Source organism: Buceros rhinoceros, unplaced genomic scaffold (assembly GCF_000710305.1).
Source record: "Buceros rhinoceros silvestris isolate BGI_N320 unplaced genomic scaffold, ASM71030v1 scaffold12789, whole genome shotgun sequence".
Lineage (NCBI taxonomy): Eukaryota > Metazoa > Chordata > Aves > Bucerotiformes > Bucerotidae > Buceros > Buceros rhinoceros.
Window position 1 is genome coordinate 7,183 of NW_010433353.1, and position 18,797 is coordinate 25,979.

General features: G+C 36.8%; 1 protein-coding gene across 3 annotated transcripts; it reads right to left on the minus strand.

Moving 5' to 3' along the window:
• Window positions 1-600: 600 nt before the first annotated feature.
• Window positions 601-17,085, minus strand: NAP1L1 (nucleosome assembly protein 1-like 1). Of its 3 annotated transcripts, none has more exons than XM_010144079.1 (14): window positions 17,055-17,085; window positions 15,690-15,778; window positions 13,024-13,126; window positions 9,731-9,872; window positions 9,223-9,303; window positions 8,853-8,981; window positions 8,293-8,364; window positions 7,537-7,676; window positions 5,746-5,891; window positions 5,628-5,647; window positions 4,357-4,479; window positions 3,569-3,601; window positions 3,119-3,166; window positions 601-1,327 (listed from the first exon to the last, which is right to left on the minus strand). In XM_010144079.1, the coding sequence occupies exons 1-14, from the start codon at window positions 17,069-17,071 to the stop codon at window positions 1,292-1,294; spliced, it is 1,179 nt and encodes a 392-aa protein (XP_010142381.1). In that variant the 5' UTR covers window positions 17,072-17,085; the 3' UTR covers window positions 601-1,291. The 3 variants fall into 3 exon arrangements, with proteins under 3 accessions (XP_010142381.1, XP_010142382.1, XP_010142380.1); XM_010144080.1 differs by having other exon boundaries at window positions 601-1,324; window positions 3,119-3,169; XM_010144078.1 differs by having other exon boundaries at window positions 3,119-3,169.
• Between the last annotated feature and the right edge of the window lie 1,712 nt (window positions 17,086-18,797).

Consider the following 18,797-nt stretch of genomic DNA (forward strand, 5'->3'; position numbering starts at 1 on the left):
AGGCTAGAGGCAAGGTTAGTATGAGATTTTTCTAGCCCATGTTTCAACTGACAGTGAACAAGCAATATTGAAAAAGTATGAACCAGAACATGCAAAACCTGAAGCGTAGCGAACAGAAGACAGAGAGGCATTTGTTTCCTCCTCTGTAGATGTTTGCTGTAGTGTACAAACTAGAACGCAGCTAAGTGTTCTAGCACTCTTTTAGGCTGCAGGGTAGATTTTCTTCAGGACCACCTAGCTCTGTCTACACAGACTAGAAATCCAAGGCACCTTTCTTGGCTCCAGATTTCATACCAATTACCAATGCCTTAGGCACAGCAATACCGAAGTCCTTTATCAGATCTAGCCCCACTTCTAAAAACTTGTCTTCTCAAAATGGCAGTATTGACCAATCACTGAAGCAGCTAGCTTTTGCAGATATCACACTGCAAATGGGAAGTATGGAAAGTTTGATCCAACTACTGTGTTTGTTTTTGAAATGCCATAATTAACTTTTCAGTAACTCTCAACTTCTGTTTCGAGTAAAAAGTGAACTGCAGCATGAAAGATATGCCTTGCCAGTTTACACATACAAATACACACATCATAATAAAACAAGACTAGCTTCTGAAAATACTAGTTTTATTCACACCCCTGTGGTAAACAATAACCTTAGTATGATGACTAGGTTTCTTTTGTAGATCACTATGTCACATAAAATACAAAACCCAGAGCATAAACAAGCTGACAGTTATGAATGTTTAATGTGGTCTCGTTGGAAATTAAACAATTTATACTAGTCTTCTCAAGTAGTCAAATTCAAAATGCATCATCTCCTAGTTAGTACAAGTCACTGCCATTTCTATAACAAAGTAATGAAGGCACAGCTAGTGCAAGCAGACTTAAACCCGTTCAGACTACTGGGCTGAAAAATACTTTGGTTGGCTCTTCAGGAGAGTTTTCTCTAAACAAATATTGGTCTCAGTTAACAGTTCTGGTAATCTTCACAGCTGCAGTCTAATAGCTACATGACAAAGACTTCACAAGAACCAAACTATGTAGCAATGAATTAACATTCATGCGTTAGGGAATTTACTGCATTCTACATATTGGCAGAAAATTATACTGTTAAAATGCTAGGCAGATTGAACCTACATTTTAAACTGGTTCTTATGTGTTTGATATTTTTTCTTTTTTTAACAAATTGGTTACTTAATTCTACCAAGATACAAAACATAAGGCTGTAAGTAACTAATAGTTGTGTTTAGGCTATTACAGTGCAGGTAATCCTCAAGGCCACATACACACTGCTTCACTGCTGCTTGCATTCTGCTGGATTTTGATCCTTCTGTTGAGAAAAAAAGGAAATACCAGTTTACAGAGAGCAGTGTTTTAAAAGAACCATTAATATTCTTAAGCTTACTTCCTCAAGTACCAGTATTCAAGTTCTTCTTTCACCCCTTCCCTTAAAATAATTGCCTAGTATTAGTAATACCACTGTCTCTGGATGTGGCAACACCCACAGTGCGTTTATTTTGGCTTTGTTAGTGCATAGACATATGATCCAAGAACAAAAATCTGTTCAGAACTAACTGTGGTGGGCTACTCTGAAGGACACTAAAACTGGAAAAAGGAGGAGAAGAGTTACATGTAGCAACAAAACCCAGCTCAGGAGAAGCATCCAGGCCTTCTACATAGGTTTGAGGCAAAAAAAAACGCTTCCTGTGATCAGTAACAAGGGCACAGCCTTACTCCAGAAGCCTCTGCAGACCAATGCAATGAAACACCAAATCATTATACTGTCTTAAAACTCTGGAAACATCTCTTGCAATAAATTCCAGTTGTTAGAAAATTCTAAGGTGGAATATTTATTCTGTTATATTGAAACAGACAACCAACAAAATATAAGAGAATTTGAGGAAAAGGTTTGTTGGGAGCAGAGTTCAGTTGCAAGGTTTACTCCACCACCCTAGTCTAAATAGCTATTCTAGGGTCACAGTGTTTCAGCAGACTCAGCTGGCCTATGATCAGCTTACAACTATTTACTCTTCTGTCAATACACTTCTGTACCACTACTGTCTCTGTCACTTTGGCAGTTCTCTCAAACTGAGCAGGCAGTCTTGCCCTCTCAGTTCTGTTTAGCCTAGAAAAATAATCTGAAATGGTAGAAATAAGCAGCCCATCTTAAAGCTGTTTCATTTTGATTCCAAAACTTTCTTGAATAGGAAGCAATTTGAATATATTATAGCAGATGAAACATTACCGACAGGCTGTACATTTTGATTAAAAATTCTATACCCTACATCTTTCTAGGTACAATGCTAAGATTATGTAATTCTTTCAATAGTACTCTGATTGTAGCTCAAACCATTCCTACTGAAAAACATGCTGCCTCCTCATTTGAAATGGCAAGCACATTGTATACCAGACATTTTTAGTTCATGCAGTCATTTTCACAACTACAACTTTCACCTACCACCATGAGATGCTTTCAGGTGGCCAAACATGTCAGGTGGCCCTTCCTCAGCCAGGAAAAAAGCTATGAATTGAGTGGCTTCCAATCACTTCCAAACTGACCGTGACCACTTATTTGCCCTTCCTATGCAATTCAAACACTGCCAGTTGCTCTTGGCTGTTCACATTTTAGTATTTGGATGTAGACAAATTCCTGAACCTTGACTTCTGTGACCTCAAGCAATAAAAGGTTTGCTATTATCTACCCTAAAAAAGCCTCAGTTTTGTACTCTGCTGGGAAAATCTGCGCCACAGTCACCCTATAATAAGTTCCAAAACTGAACCTGGGTTACTCAGTTCTCTGCATGTCCTTACAACCATTATAGAACATTTTCAGCAGCAGCAACTTGCTGCAAGACAAGTTCATAGAAAATCAAACCTGACTAATTTAGAGCTCAAAGCCAGAAATTACTTTTACAAAATGATTCTTGGAGAAAGAACTTTAAAAAAAATTCCTCTAAGTTTTAGTCTGTCAGAATTGAGACTGAAACAGCCTCAGCCAAAATATACTCACCACAGGAACTATTGACTACATACTTAAAATAAAAATCAAGATTTAACCTACATAAAATTTTAAGTGTGTGAATACATACACAAACTCCAAACGTTCTTTTTAATTCCTTACTTTTGGTTCATAATCAGGATCATTTTCTTCATCAGCTTCTTCTTCCCCCTCCTAAAACAAAAAACTTGTTTATATTTATCTAGCTGTTTTAAATTCAGCTTCCTGAGCCATTTTCAAGATAATTAAGATTAAATTCTACTCTTAAATATATTCATTATCACTTTAAGTTACACACATTGTATTTGTTTGCCCTCCACAAAGCACATCATCTGCTGACATCAATTGCAACTTAATTTGTAAGACACCTTAGGGTTGTCTTTGGTGGGTTTCTGTTATTTGGTTGGGTTTTACTAAACATTAGATCTACAAAATTACATGTTGTATCTTACATTCATAAGTAATATGTAATAAACTTAGTATCCAGAGCATTCAAAAACGAAAGGAATTCTTGGTCGTGTTAAAAGGGAACAAAAGGGAAACCATTTAAATCAAGGCCATCTGTCAGCTTACCTCATCATCTGCCTCTTCACCTTCTTCATCGTACTAGGAGAGAAAATAAATGGCTTTGATAGTGCCATAAATGCAGCTACTTATGGCTTAAGTATAACCAGATAACTCAAGTAGATGCCAGAGGCCACATTGTATTGTGCTCTAAGAGAGCTTCCTATGTAAGACAGATTTACACAAGCTTGACCATTGCTCATGCCAATGCGTAAATCTCTTAAACTAAATTCTGGCAGAGAAAACTGCCTACCTTAAGCTCATTACAGGAAGCACCAGAAAAGCTTATTAGACTGTGGTGACACTCCTGGCCAGCAGAGTGTCTCAAAACCTAAGGCAATCTGTACAGTCAGTCACTTCTCTCTTCCACCTCCCCAAGCCAAGGCTTTGGTCTAAGGGCTACCATTTTACATTCTAAAAATTAACTTTAATGCCAGTATCACTGTAAACACAAAGAACAAGCTGAGCAGGAAGGTAGTCTCACTTGTTCTTTGGTTGCTCATCACAGTGCCAGCCAAAGTACTGGGTACACCACCCTAGAAATGATTTATACACAAAACTCTGTTCAGACATCCTAAATGTTCAGTTTCTACCACTACTTTTGCCTCAAAACTCTGAAGTCGTTACTTCAAAGATTACATACTTTTGTGCTACTCTTTACTAATCTCTAGGAAGCTCAGCTGAAACTAGCAACACATCCCCCTAAGGATACTAATGGTTTTAAGTCAGAAAATATCCAAAGTCTTTAAGCAGCTTTATTCAAAATTTTTAGCATTTTGAAAGAACATTATACTTACATCATCATCATCATCTTCAATAGCTTCTCCTGTGAAGTACAATACTGATCGAGGGACTATACGTTCACGCAAGAAATGGCCTATTTCAAAATCTGCAGCAAGGATTGCCTCAGCATCATCATCCTGCACAAGACAACATTATTTCCTAAACCATAAGCTCATAATTACTTTTGATAGAAAAACACAAGTTGCACAGACTTTGATATGGCCAGATTTATACAAATCCCGTGTGCTGACTTTTTTTGTTCAGGTCTTGCTTTACAGTATTGAAATTGTGGAGATGAGTTTTACACTTTAAACTGCCTACCTGCATCATGCAGTGGGGGGCTGCTTCTTCAGTAAGTTTAATTATACAAAATTCTGGAGTTTAAGTTTTATTCTTCTCCCAACCCCAACTTGATTTTGTTCTAAATAGAAAAATTGTTTAATATCTCCCATAGACTTTCAGTTCATATGCACAATACCCTGAAGAACTAAATACTAGCCAGGTGAGTCTATATTTAATTAAAGATTTTACAAGCTACATCCAGTTCTTACAGTGCATCTCCATGTTCCCCTCAAGCAAGCCACTGTGAAGCATCTGAACATCTAAAAAATGCTCTCTGATCCAATCCCATGTTTTCAGTGCTTTTGTTTAGAAACCAAGTGTTCTGCCATCTCCCATCTGAGCTCTTATCTTCAATTCAAAAGGCTTTTTTAAAAAAAAACTACACACATTATGAATATAGAGTTTTTAGTGTCCGTGCCAACCAGAGTTCTAACAGCATGCTTCTGGAGGCTTTAATCGGATTTCTCACTCAAGCTGCATAATATATTCAGCACTGTTAAGTGGTTTTGGTAGTTTTTCTCCTTACAAAAAACACTGCTTATTACCACAGAGTTTTCTACTAGTGAGTACAAAGAGTGGGCTTTTGCATTTTTCTACTCTTCTTGTAGTGCTTTCTCCAAGAGTTAATAGCTTGAGAATCTTTTTAACTTCATAAAGTACAAACCAGATACCTGCAGCCATTAGAGAATATCATCCAAACAATGTCCAAAGGGAAATACTACCCATTAGACCAGAGGCTAGTAAGAAAGATCTCTACATTTGTACATCTGTTAACAATTCACAAGGTAGCTTTCAGGAAGGATAAACTGTTAAAGTTTTCTAAACTGAACTATACTATCCAACTCAACAAATACTCCTCCTAATAAAGAAAACTCAAATACATGCATGAATTCTTCTACCGGTATTTCCCCTCCACTCCCATAGCTTAAATAAGCCAGCTTACCAGGTCTCCACTTTCTGGAACTGTAGAAAAGAAAAAAAAAAGAAACAAGTGAGTGAAGTACCTATTACCTAATTTACCTAATTTAAAGTTAATGCAAATAAACTAATATTCAGTTTACCTTCAGGAGGACTAAAGAAGTTGAAGAAAGAGTCATTTGAAACAGTTTTTGTCACTGTTCTAACTGTGCCACGTCCCTTATGTTTCTGCTTCTTCTTAATGGTTTTCAAAGTAACGTTCTTTCCTTTTTTCCAGTCTATTTGGCAACTGAAGAGGAAAGAAAAAACCACAGCTGTGGCTTAATACTATTCTACTTGTTACAGGTACCTACTATCACAGCTTCCAGGGACACAGTGAATATAAAGTCTTAAGGTAGTGTTTATTCAGTGCTATCTTTTCATTAGTTCATATGTGGAGAATAAGAGTAACAGGTTCATTTTATGATTGAAGTGTTTTCATCCAAAAGTTTCACCTTTCCCACTCAACCTCTGAAACGCTAATTTTCATTAGCTACCAAATTCACACCATTTTTAGAGCTACCTATCCACTATAAAGTAATGTCATATTTGATCATGTTAGTAATAAGTCAAGGTTTATCACACCCACCACTGTAATCAATAATTCCTTAAGGTAATGCAAGCAGGTAGGTAGGTTTTAGTTGGTTTTTTAGTTGCTTGTGGGGGTTTTGCTGCCCTTGTTTTTGTTTAGTTGATATTTGTTGTTGTTTCTTTAACTCTATCCAGCTTACAGAGCAAAATCATGCCCACAGGCTTGTCTCACACTCAAAGAATTCTGGGGACATGTAAGTGAAGAAGTCACCATCAACAGGAAATGGTTTGGGCTAAGAAGAGGGTATCTCCGTTAAAACACAAAACAAGGATTAGGAATAAAATATTTTCACAGAAGCAGAGTGTCATCTTACAGCAAGCTCTGCCAGGATTTGTTCTCTTCAAAAACAGTCCAAAATGAGGAAGACAAACAGTTTGATCAAAGCTACTCAAGCACTTAAGACTAAATCTTGCAGGACATTTGAAGAAATGTTACCTTAAATGACTGGGAAATGAAGTGGTAAATAAAAAAAAAAACAGTATCAGTAACTTCAGTGATAGGCTCTAAATGGGTTATTATCACTCAGAAGAGCAGTCAGAACATTTAAAGAGACATTAACATGAAAGCAACTGAACAGGCCATGAGACATAAAGCCCTGATGTACCTCTAAGACTAATTACATACAACTTGGGTTTCTCTCATCCAGATCACAAGAAAAGAGACAAGCACAGAATAAAAAGATTTAGTGCGAGGAATAGCAGCTAATTTAAAACAAAAGACATCACTGAGAAAGGAGTGTGACAGCTCTTTAAAATCATGAGGAACCTCGAGTTAATAGGAGATGACTGTTCTCCACTTCTCAAATAGATCATCTGAAAGACACTGAGAGGCAAACATTCCACACTTATAAAACAAACTGGACAACTGCAATATAGAAAATAAAACTGGAATAGACTGCCCAAAATGGTGCATGACAGAAATACAAGAAGATTAAAAGTAGTCATCAAACACATTTTGAAAAAAGCTATCAAGACCTACAGAAAAGATAACACCACCCACCTTCCAATTCAGCTTTAGCAACTGCAGAACAGTATTGCTAGGTAAATGCTGATTAGATTATTTATATGCATGTATAATATTTATTATATATAAATAATTACAAATTCTGTAATGTAACATATATAGTTTTACATATTATATTGAAATTACCAAAAACCTAAAAAACAAGTCAAACCCAGCTGTTTACATCTAATGAGGCAGCAATATCTCTTCCAGCACCTTTCCGAGATGCTGAAAGTCTACAGTTGGACAACGCTAAGGAAGAAACCGTTACATTGCCTTGAAGTCATCCATCAACACTTACCCTGTACAACCCATAATTTCTGGTCCATCAAAGGAGAAGGGATCAGAATCATCTGGCTCTGACCTCATTCTATACGTCTTTGTCAATACTTCATTTGTGAAGTAGTCATTTGGTTCAAAATGAAATTCTAATGTGAAACTCTTAAAAAGAATTGCAGAGCAACAACTTTAGTAACATATACCTTTAAACTTCTAAATACCTAAAATCCAAACCCAAAAATACACACGCAATGGAGTATATCCACCTCCTTCAATACTGAAATGGTCCACATACAGAACTTGCTCTAGAATTTGCTGCCTAAGTTGAAAACATTTGAAGACCGTACATTTACCACGTTGATCTTGTGCTTCTTAGTTAATATACTGCTTGCAGTAACGACACAAGATCTCCCAGTGTACAGCCTTCCAGGCACTAACGTACAGAGAGAATGTCTACATTTTAAATCTGAAAACTTGGCAAGCTATCTCACTTGTGTCACAGAAATTATATTTGATTGTAACAGTTACACAAAAAGTACCTGAAGGCATTGAACTTTAATATCTGATGACTAAGTTTCACCTTTAAGGCCAAGTTAGTTATTAACTCATCAGAACTTGAAGGTTTAACTAAGTATAAAATCCTTGTACTGTTTCAGAAGACAAGAAGTAGCTGCGTATTTCTCATGATTGCCATGAGACAATTGGCTATTACAGGCCATGCTAATACACAGATGTCTTAAGATAAACGAGATTACTTATGTTAATAGGTTAAACTAACCATAGGTTGTCCAACTTCTGAAAATTTCACTTTTATATCTTTCAAGTGTTTCAGGATAGGTTCATCGTGTTCCTGTAAAGAAAACAGTTTATTCAGTTTCTATAACATTAAATCATACAGAGATTTAATGCCCTGCAGAAATAAAAAGCCATATTTAGAATGGGTTTTATATAGCCAAGGACCCTGTTACAGCACCAAAACATTTTCATGAACACGACCAGCAGATGGCAACAATGGCCGTACAGTTTCCACTGCAGTACACAAGCTAAATCCATGCAAACTAGGGTTTTTAGCAATATCTAATACACATCTCATACACACACACTCCTTTGAGCACCAGAAGAGTATTAGTAAGGTAAAGTAACTTCAGCAAATGATGCAGTAAGAAGGTGTTTCAGAGTGCTCTGTGCTCTCAGTTGAATAAAGTAGCAGAGATGACATCTAAGTACTCGTTCCTTTTTCACTCTCCAGACACATCGAGTCACGTACTGTTTCTACTTCTTAAAGAGGCTTGTATTAAGTACTAACCCAACTGTAAACAAGCCTGGACCACCACCTACCTGAACCATATCACTGAGCAAGTCCACATTCTTGAATACTGTCAGCCAAAACTCAGGAATTCCTTTAGGGTCTTCTTTTTCTTCATCTTTTTTTTCCTCTTCAAGCTTGACTTTCTCTTTCATTTCCTCCTTGATAGAATAAAAATGTTAGTTTTTCCTTAATTTTAAATGAGTGCCCACAAGGTTCATTAACAGTTTTATGTTGGTACCAGTAAAGATTAAGTTTTACATGCATGCTTTAAGCAACCATTAAGAATAATTATCGTTACTATTACCATATGCACTCAAATTTTTTTTGAAGCTTCACTGTATTGAGTCTTGTTTCATGCTAAAGCTTGATATATTGACAAGAACAAATTAAGATACTCACTGAAATTTCTTCTTCGACATCTGCTTTCCATTCGCATTCTTCCTCTGTAGGTTCATAAATTGCATTGATGATTTCACTTCGCTGGAAGATTAAAGAGAGACTACTTTCACATTTTCCAGCCACCGCAAGCCACAATGCCATCGCAAATAAATTCCTAATCCTGAAGTTACACAATTAGTAATACATTAATTGTTTCTCAAAACTTTTTCCTCTGGCTCTATAAGACAACTTAACAGTTATAAGCTTTTCAACACACTAAAATAAGCACCAAAATTTCAGAAAGGTTGCCATATAATTTGACATCTGTCCAAATAACAAGATGAGGCCTGGTATATTGAAGTGATTTTAGTATCCATGGAATAGATTGAACCTTTCTCCCCCTTAATCTTAGCTGATGTTCACAAGGATGGTAAAATTTTATCAACTGAATTGAATGGGCACGAGACCAAATGTTCTTTTGCACTTAAAAACTTAAGCTAAAACATAAATCTGATTAGCATTAAAATACCTTGTCAAATAAGGGCTGATAGAGAGCAGCATACTTTCTTTCCAGCTCATGAACTTCCTCATAGAACTTTGCTTCTATCTGTGCACACTGAACTTGAAGGTTCTTGAGAGCATTCACACGTCTTTTAACAACTTTAGGCAAGCTGAAAAATTCAGTGACAGAACTGTTACTAACACTGCATTCTAAGCAGATATTGACTACACCTCAACCAGTCCCCTTGCAAGTTAACCAACTCGCATTACAACAGATTTTATACTCCATTTTAAACTTTAGAAAGCTGTACAAATCAAAACTATGACCCACACACCATGCAGATTGAAACTGTTATCACAAGCTCTTAAACCAAGGCTTAACCTCAGCTAAACCCAGAGTATTCCAAATACCTGGGGTCAATCATGAGACTAACTTGTGCAAAAAACTTCATACTAGAAAGAAGTTTTACATTGTCAATGAGCAGCATAGTAAATTCATTCAATTGAGTATAATTGAGAAGTCTTACCACTAATTGGCTTTGCTTTATGAAAGAAACTTCAAGACAATTAATTATTCTTCACTAAGGAAATTAATCTTCAAAATTTACATTTTTGTTTGAGGAAAGCAGCTGGTACTACTGTCAAACATATTAACTGTCACTGCCAAAGTGAGCCAGAATTGTTTTGCTAAACAATCTACTGTACTATACACATGTAAAAGGAAAGCAATTAACACAATCCTCACTATAAATACTTGTCACCTACAAGTCTTTAACACTAGTTTCACTTTAGTAAACTAGGCTAACACAGACTTACTGTGAGGCCAGAAAGTCACCTATGTTGAGGTTGCTGGTGAGATTCATGGGGTAGGTTGCTGTCAGCCTGGGCCAAACCCCAGCACAAGGCTACAAAAGATTTCTGGGTTAACTTCCCACTATTTTATTTGAGCAGTTGTGCCACATTAGGTAGTACACAGTAATAAACAACTGCTTTTAATTGTTAGGACCAGCTTCAGATTAGAGGCAGTAACCAAGAATGTATTAGCTTTAGTAATTAATGTGAACTAAGCTATCTCACCTCTATTACATTGGACAGGCACATGTTTCAATATCCTCGTTCACTTTAAAATGGAGAACCCTTCTCCTCATCAGCTTTATGCTCAACATGAATATACTATTTCTGGATATAAGATAATACGCTTACCATCATTAAATCAAGATTTCCATTAAGATTCCAATTTGGGCAAAAGTACTTCTGTTACACAAACCACCAAAACCACTTAAATTTAGTCATGGATGCTCATGAAAGGTGGATTAACATTCTTGTTACTCTGACATTTTCCCAGGAGTTAGTCAAGTTAATTTTTTGCTGTAATTTTATCTTCAAGTACAATATCAGAACTAACAGCAACTTAAGTAGCAAGTTCAGTTAGTTCAAGAAAAAAGTGTTAAGAAAATTATAAGTCATACAGCAATCGCCCACTTAATGTCACATGCAAATTTTCTAGACTAAGAGTACTGGTCCTACCACTTGCATATAAAGCACTATGAAATGTCTAAGAGGTAGTGCCATACATGCAGCATGTCCAGCCTCCGTATGTCAGTGTAAATATTTTATCCTCTTTATCAAAGAATCCAGAATCTTCTGCACAAGTCAAAGCTACATTTTGTTACAGCCCATGCCAACTCGTTCAAATTTCACAATTTGTACATCCACTACATTTATAAACTCTGTTACTTTCAAAAAATGTAAGGAAGTTTAAAAGAGATAGCTCTTAATGTAAATCCAAAATGGAGAAGCAGACCAAGAAATCTGAACTGGACGGCACAAGTACAACAATGGCAAGTAAAGCCTGTGCTCTACATACAAGCCACTAGCAAACATTATGGAGCACAAGAATACAACCTCCTGTGAACAGCTGAGGTAAATTCTACTCTATGAAAGTAAGTTTCATTAAAACTATTGTGGCCAGGCACAGGTGAAGAGGTAAGTTACAAGATAGATGGCAAGCAATTTGCAGAGTCTAAGCCTAAGCACACAGATGTTTTCCTGGAACCTGTTTGTTTCCTACCAGCTTATACATTTAGTTCCTTAACAGCTCACATAGCAGGAACTTGGGATCCTAAAATCCTGTTGACTTCTGTGCCATCTTAATGTCTAGACTCTATAGATAAATAAGCTCAAAATATTGCTTGGGAAGACACACAAGAGGAACCTGTAAAGCACAGTTAAGTCAGCATGCGTATGTTGAGAGAGTGCAGATTCAAGTGACATTTTCCCGTTATTCTCACATTGCAAGTTAGGTAAGCATTTGGTACAATGGCAAAGTTGCAATGTTTTTTTGATAGAGAATACACTACTGTACTTGGAACTGATGAAGAAATGGTACAGTATCTTAGAGAGCAGCTGACAAGAAGAATGCCATGTAAATCAATGTTACCACTTTTGTTCACTTCTTAGATCAAGGACCTGAAAGATTAGTAGAGGTTAATTAACATCTGTTGAAAAACAGAAGAAAATTATTTTGTATAGAAACCCTGTAGTGTACAGTATCTGGAAGAGAAAGAACCTAAGTACCCTTTGACTCCATGCTCTTTCTTGGGACAGCATTTATTAGGGAAGGCTGTTAGTTAAATGGGCTTTTCTTCCATGCTATCATCTGTAATAATGAAGTGGTATGAGTAGAAGTAGCAGCAGCAATGCCTGTTCCTCAGTAGCTGCTCCAGTTCAAGTCAGTAGCAACACAGGACCCTACCACGGCAAGACAGTTCTATGCTTTACAAATCCTGTGGATGTGGTGAAATGTTCATACACCATCAGAAATTGCATAAGAGAGCCAGAAAATTCTGTTAATGCAGATCAAGTAAAGAAAATTTTATTAAGAGATTTTTTTAAGTTGTAATCCATAAAAAGGCCGCATGATACAACATTCCTAATTTTATTAGCCTGATCAGACTCTAACCAAATATTGACTATATTAGAGATACTAGGCCTCCAAGTATTTGTCCATACTTGAGACAACTGATGTTTCATAATTATGGCAAAGCTACAAAAGACATTCCAAGTAGCAGGAAAGTATCTTTTAAAAGTGCGCCTTAATGCAACTGCAGGGGAGAGGATTGGCCACTGTAAGTATTTTAACATTCTTTTTTCATACAAGCCCAAATATAAACTCTCCAATTTTAAGATGCACTACAGACTATATTAGTTTTCCTGCTCTCTAGGCAGCACAATGGTTTATGACTATTAATGCTACAGACAGTGTTCAGAAAGCAAAAGAACCATTTATACCACTCTGCTCACACTGAGCAAATACTGTACCTTTCTATATATCCTGTAGATGTTCCTACCAGACCATCAAGTCTTTCCTGAAGGGCTGCAAGAATCTGAGGATTCTGCATCATCTGCACAGTCAACTGCCGAGCTAAATTAAAAAAAGAAATTACATAAAGTGCAAAGGGCATCTTTTGGTCTAATCTTGAATGGAAAGTTACTTAAACACTATAAGAGATCAGTGTGTTTACTACATATACTCTTTTAAAAAAGAAACACAGGCAAAGTAGTATTTCAAACACCTCTCCATTTTGGAAGTATGGATCAAATCCATCCTATTCTGAACATGGAAACAGCACCCAGATTAGAATGGCCCCTACTCAGCAAGCTAAGCTCTGTCAAAAGGGAATTTTATATAATGCCCCCCAAAACAACAGTTTTACCTTTACCTGCTTTTATTTTGAACTCATTAAGGAAAGACAAGATAGAATAACTTGTGCTTTTACTTTAAGAAGGGAATAAAAACTGGAATTGGGATTTTCATTCTACTTTAGGTAAATAGAAAGAAACAAAACAGTTTCAGACTTGGAATAAAAACTGCTTTACAAATCTACATTTACCTAATTTTTCCTGCAAAAGAAGAAGTTACTCATTAGAATAGCCTGACACATTATTGACTACAGTACATCAGTACTAAGTCCTTGAAGTCAATCATCTACATCTTTAGAACACACTTTGTCCAAACAGGAAGCCTTTTTCAAACTACAAGGGAGAAGTACCTTTAAAAAAAACCACTCCAATTCCTAGCGTAAGTGTTCTCATTATCCATATTGACATCAACCCTATTACTTCTGCTCAAAATCTGTGCCTCAGCCTGCAGAAATGAATTTCATAACTTCATATTTACTAAGAATTTATGATCCGTTCTTATAATGCTGTTCTATCTTCTTTCCCCTATCTTCAACATCTACAGATAGGCAAACAAGTATTTTGTATTCCTTGTAAGGTACCAGGTTTGTATAGCATTCTTCTGACACCTTAAAACTAGAGTTGAGCTTCTGAACCCTTCCTGAAAGTTCTTGTAAATAGCACACTATTTTCCATCTCAGTGTCCTTCACTGCAATAACCACATGTGAATATCCCTCTTCCACTGTTAGGCCCTAGCACTGAAATTATAGGGTGGAAAGTTATGTTTCCAGTGACATCCAAAAAAGCAGTCTTGTTTCGCCATAATGATTGCAATGAGTTTATATTTTAGCAGTAGAAGCTGTAATTACTTCTTAAAGGTACCACCTCACATTAGTCAACACTACTCTTGTCAGGCTATCTAGTTTTCTCTGCTCTTACTATTCATTAGTCTTTCCTATACAGGTGAAAACTTACCCAGTTGTGCCATCTGAGTATGTTGCCAATTATTCTTTAATACCAAATCAGTCTACACATCATACACATGGTATGACAATGCTAACAGCCACATCCCCTCAAATCAAAATACAACCACATTCTTTTCTGCAAATTCTTGGGTCCATGAATGCTATTTCTTGACAGGTTTTTTTCTGAAAACATGAGTGCTTATTTAGTGTCCACAGAAAGACCTTTGACATATTCAAAAATTTAATCATCTAGATTACGAAAAACCAAACCACAGTTAAACTTAAGGGGAAAACTGTGCATAAAAAATTAGAAAACTAGACAAGCAAGAATTACCTGTAAAAACTGCTTAACACTGTATCAACTTTCACTACTGCTGAAACGTGTTTCTGATTTTTAAAAATCCAATTTCCATTCAAGATTCCTATACTATAATTCTCCTCAGATTCTCATCTACAATAGCGGGGATTAATCAATAAAAATACACAATATTCATCTCTAGGTTCCTTTGGGGCACCTGAATCCTTACCATTTAATTATTGTAAGCTGTTCTTCAGCTGACCAGTGTGTTCCTCAGAATTTTGCAATCCAGTTTTGAAAAAGCTTTTTTCAATAGATACAGCAAAGCCTCTAACATAATTTTGAGCAAAATTACTCTACTTTTCTTTAGTGTTGTTCTTCTGTTCAAGCAATCACATAACGTGGCACTATCAGCAGTCCAAACAATTTTACTGCTGAGATGATTAATTATTTCTCTTTTGTCTACTTGCTCTACTTGCCCTCAGTCTTTAACTACAAAGCATGAGTAACACAGTTCAGCACAGACAAAACAAGTATTCTGATACATGTTCAGATTTTTTTTCCGCTCAACAAAAGAAAAATCATTGATTTTAGGAGTTGTAACATTTGTGACCTATGATTTTTGTTCTGACAACTCAGCAGCAAATTACTAAGCAACTGATAAAAAGAAGATATACACACATATATGCACCTAAATTTTCTTCTACCCAAAGCTTCACATTTTAAAAGCTTTTACCTGCTGTTACTTTTGAGAGAATCTACTCACATACCCACAATAATCCTTTCTTCTCCAATTATGCATCCTTATAGGTGGCCAGCACTGCTTGAACTGGTACTAACCATGAATAAAATGATTGACAGCAGACAACTAATAAAAATCACACAAATAGAATAAAAGCCCTTGCTTCAGAATACAGTTGTGCATCAGTAGTTGTTTTACTATTTCCTATTATTTTTGTCAGTAGAATTAGTAGAATCCTTTTAACACATTAATTAGAAAGCATGTATGCAGCTGCTTAGAAACCCTTGTTTTCAGCATTACCTTTGCTGTTAGCATCTTCACCAGTTTCTTCTTCTTCTACTTCTTCAACATCTTCCATATCCTGTTGATCAAGTTCAGACTGCTCTTTGCTATTAGGAATGTTCAATAACAGGATCAAGTTAATTTTATAAAATACTATAATGAGCTTGAAGAGTTCAAGTTGAGATCATGTGGGTAGAAGCAAACTGTTGCATCAGTTATGACAAACTTCGTAGATGCAAGTTTCATATTGACAATCTCAGATCAGTATAAAGAACTATCGGCTTTCCAGAATTTTGAAGATTGCTTTTTACAAAAGAATTCCTTCAGCTTCTGGTTCATATCAACAAGTCTGCTCTACACACCCTTTTTAAGATGTGCAGGCCTCAAGAACCAATGGCAAGTTCACTTAAATTATACTACAAATGCCACAAAATATGAGCATTTGAAGTATACAAAAAAACCTATGTACAGTGAAACACCAGTAATGAGCAGCACTATTGGTTTTTCCCCCCCTCCCAGAATTCCAGCTAACACAGCCCAAGCAGCCAAGAAAGCCAATGGCATCCTGGCATGTATCAGGAACAGTGTGGCCAGCAGGAGCAGGGAAGTGATTGTCCCCCTGTACTCGGCACTGGTGAGACCACACCTTGAATATTGTGTCCAGTTTTGGGCCCCTCACTTCAAGAAGGATGTTGAGGTGCTGGAGCACGTTCAGAGAAGGGCAACGAAGCTGGTGAAGGGTTTGGAAAACTTGTCCTATGAGGAGCAGCTGAGGGAGCTGGGACTGTTTAGTCTAGAGAAGAGGAGGCTCAGGGGGGACCTTATTGCTCTCTACAGTTACCTGAAAGGAAGTTGTAGGGAGGTGGGGGTCGATCTCTTCTCCCATATTAAGAATGACAGGACGAGGGGGAATGACCTCAAGTTATGCCAGGGGAAATTTAGGTTGGATATTAGGAAAAATTTCTTTACAGAGAGGGTTATTAAACATTGGAACAGGCTGCCCAGGGAGGTGGTGGAGTCCCCATCCCCTGAGGTGTTTAAAAGACGTGTGGATTTGGTGCTGAGGGACATGGTTTAGGGACCCTGGCAGTGCAGGGGGAATGGTTGGACTTGATGATCTTTAAGGTCTCTTCCAACCAGATGATTCTATAATTCTATAGTAAGTTGACTGGTGCCTTGTCCCAGTTCTAGATTTACTTAATTAAGATCCCAAACCCATTCGGCACCAGCAACTCAAGATTCTCCCACATGCTGTAAACCTCACATCTGGTCACAGTGTCAGACCATACCTAGACCCTGTCTATCAAGTATCTAGAGATCGCACACACCTAAAGTGCAGCATAAACACAGCTGCAGCCACAGTAACCTACAGATTTTACTTACTTGTCTATGTCTGCCATTCTCCTAGATTTCAAACCCTAGAGGAAAAAGAAAACAAAAATGTAAGAACATCAGCATTAGACTTAATATACAAGGTCTACAGGCAAGTTCCATAATTCTAAAAAGGAAAGAAATGCAAACTACGTCAGCTTTAATAAGTAGGATAAATACATATTATAGTCTGAGGAACAGCCCATCTCCCATGTGCTTTTTGAGCTCTGACTCTAAAGCATGCAGAAATGTTGGAAAACTTTCTGGTTTAGAACCAATAGATCTACTCATAAATTTAAGTACCAACAAAATGTCATGTTGCATTTTGCATCACAAGAATGTAATAATATGAGAGATTGAAAAGTAATCTTGTCTCAGTATAAAAATCAAAATATAACCTGGTAAAAACTGAGGCAAAAAGGGTGCTAAGCACCCTTCTGGTAACTGTTTACTTCTTTCCAGCATGTATTTGTAGAGAGAGGATACTTATGGCTAAAACAGTTTCTTTTAATACTAAAGACACTTTTCTGTGGATTTACATCTAGTCCCAACATTAAAAAAACAATCTAAGTAGTATTTGATCTGTCCAAAGTATATAATACAAGAGCAAAATCTCAGTAAGGTCAGAACATTAACAGTCAATGCAGAGAGACATGTTAAAATCTAAACTTCAGAATTTAACACCTACATTCTGTGTAGATAAAAGTATAAAATATCTTTCTGGTGTCGTAACTACTTCCCAGTAATTACATGGGAAGGAAGTATCTGATGTCTTCATTTAGGACAACTTTACAGTGTCAATAAAAGTCTTCAGGAGATCACATGTAATCAAAAAGGTGCGATTCCCTAGTACACAGAAAAACTAGAGAAGCAGCTACTTAATCTATTTCAGGAAAATACTGTATTTGCTATCAGAACTACCATAAACCAGGGACATCTAGCAATTCAGTAAGAAAGAGTCCCAGTAATAATTTTGACTCATTTTAGGTTTCTCAAAATTCAGATCATGTTTGCCTGTCTTGTGACTTCAGGTTTACACACAGATGCAAGCTATCTGTATAACAATCCCAAAGATTCCCCTTTGGATACTCCTCTCAAAAGACAGCACAGAGTGAAGAGCTATACAAACTGAAAACATACAACCATTACAACTCACACTTAGAGGTCTCTGTATTTCTTGAGCAACAAAACAATCAGCATTATTTCTGATTTGCGAAAGATTTTATCCACGCAAAATACACAAAATTTTCTTCAATCGTTTTCTTTTAACTTGTTCTTCCTGCAGGACCTTTTGGAGAAGACTGGTAGTATCACTTGCAAAGAACAAGAGATGCACAGTTCACCTGCCTTTCATGCATTTTTACGCAAACATGACAGAGAGTGATCACATTCACAAACTACTACTGCTCCTTGCAGAGACGTCTTTCCATTCTCAATATTTCCTCACTCCATTTTCCCCATCAAATACAGATTCACTTTCCATAAAACTAGAGGCAGTTCTTTCAAGAAAGGTGTGACCAGTGACAACACAAACCCTGTGGTCTCACCAAGCCAGTGGCCAAGATGAAACAGCAGCTGGAACTGCTTAGATACAGGTTTGCTGAAAGTGACTGACTTCTACAGTTCATTCAAACATTTTTTCTAAACAAGTACATAAGATTGGCTATGACCAAATCATACCTATAAGAAGTATTCATCCCATCTCCAACAACGGCCATTAGCAGATGCCTAAAAAAATGCAATGACATGGCAAGA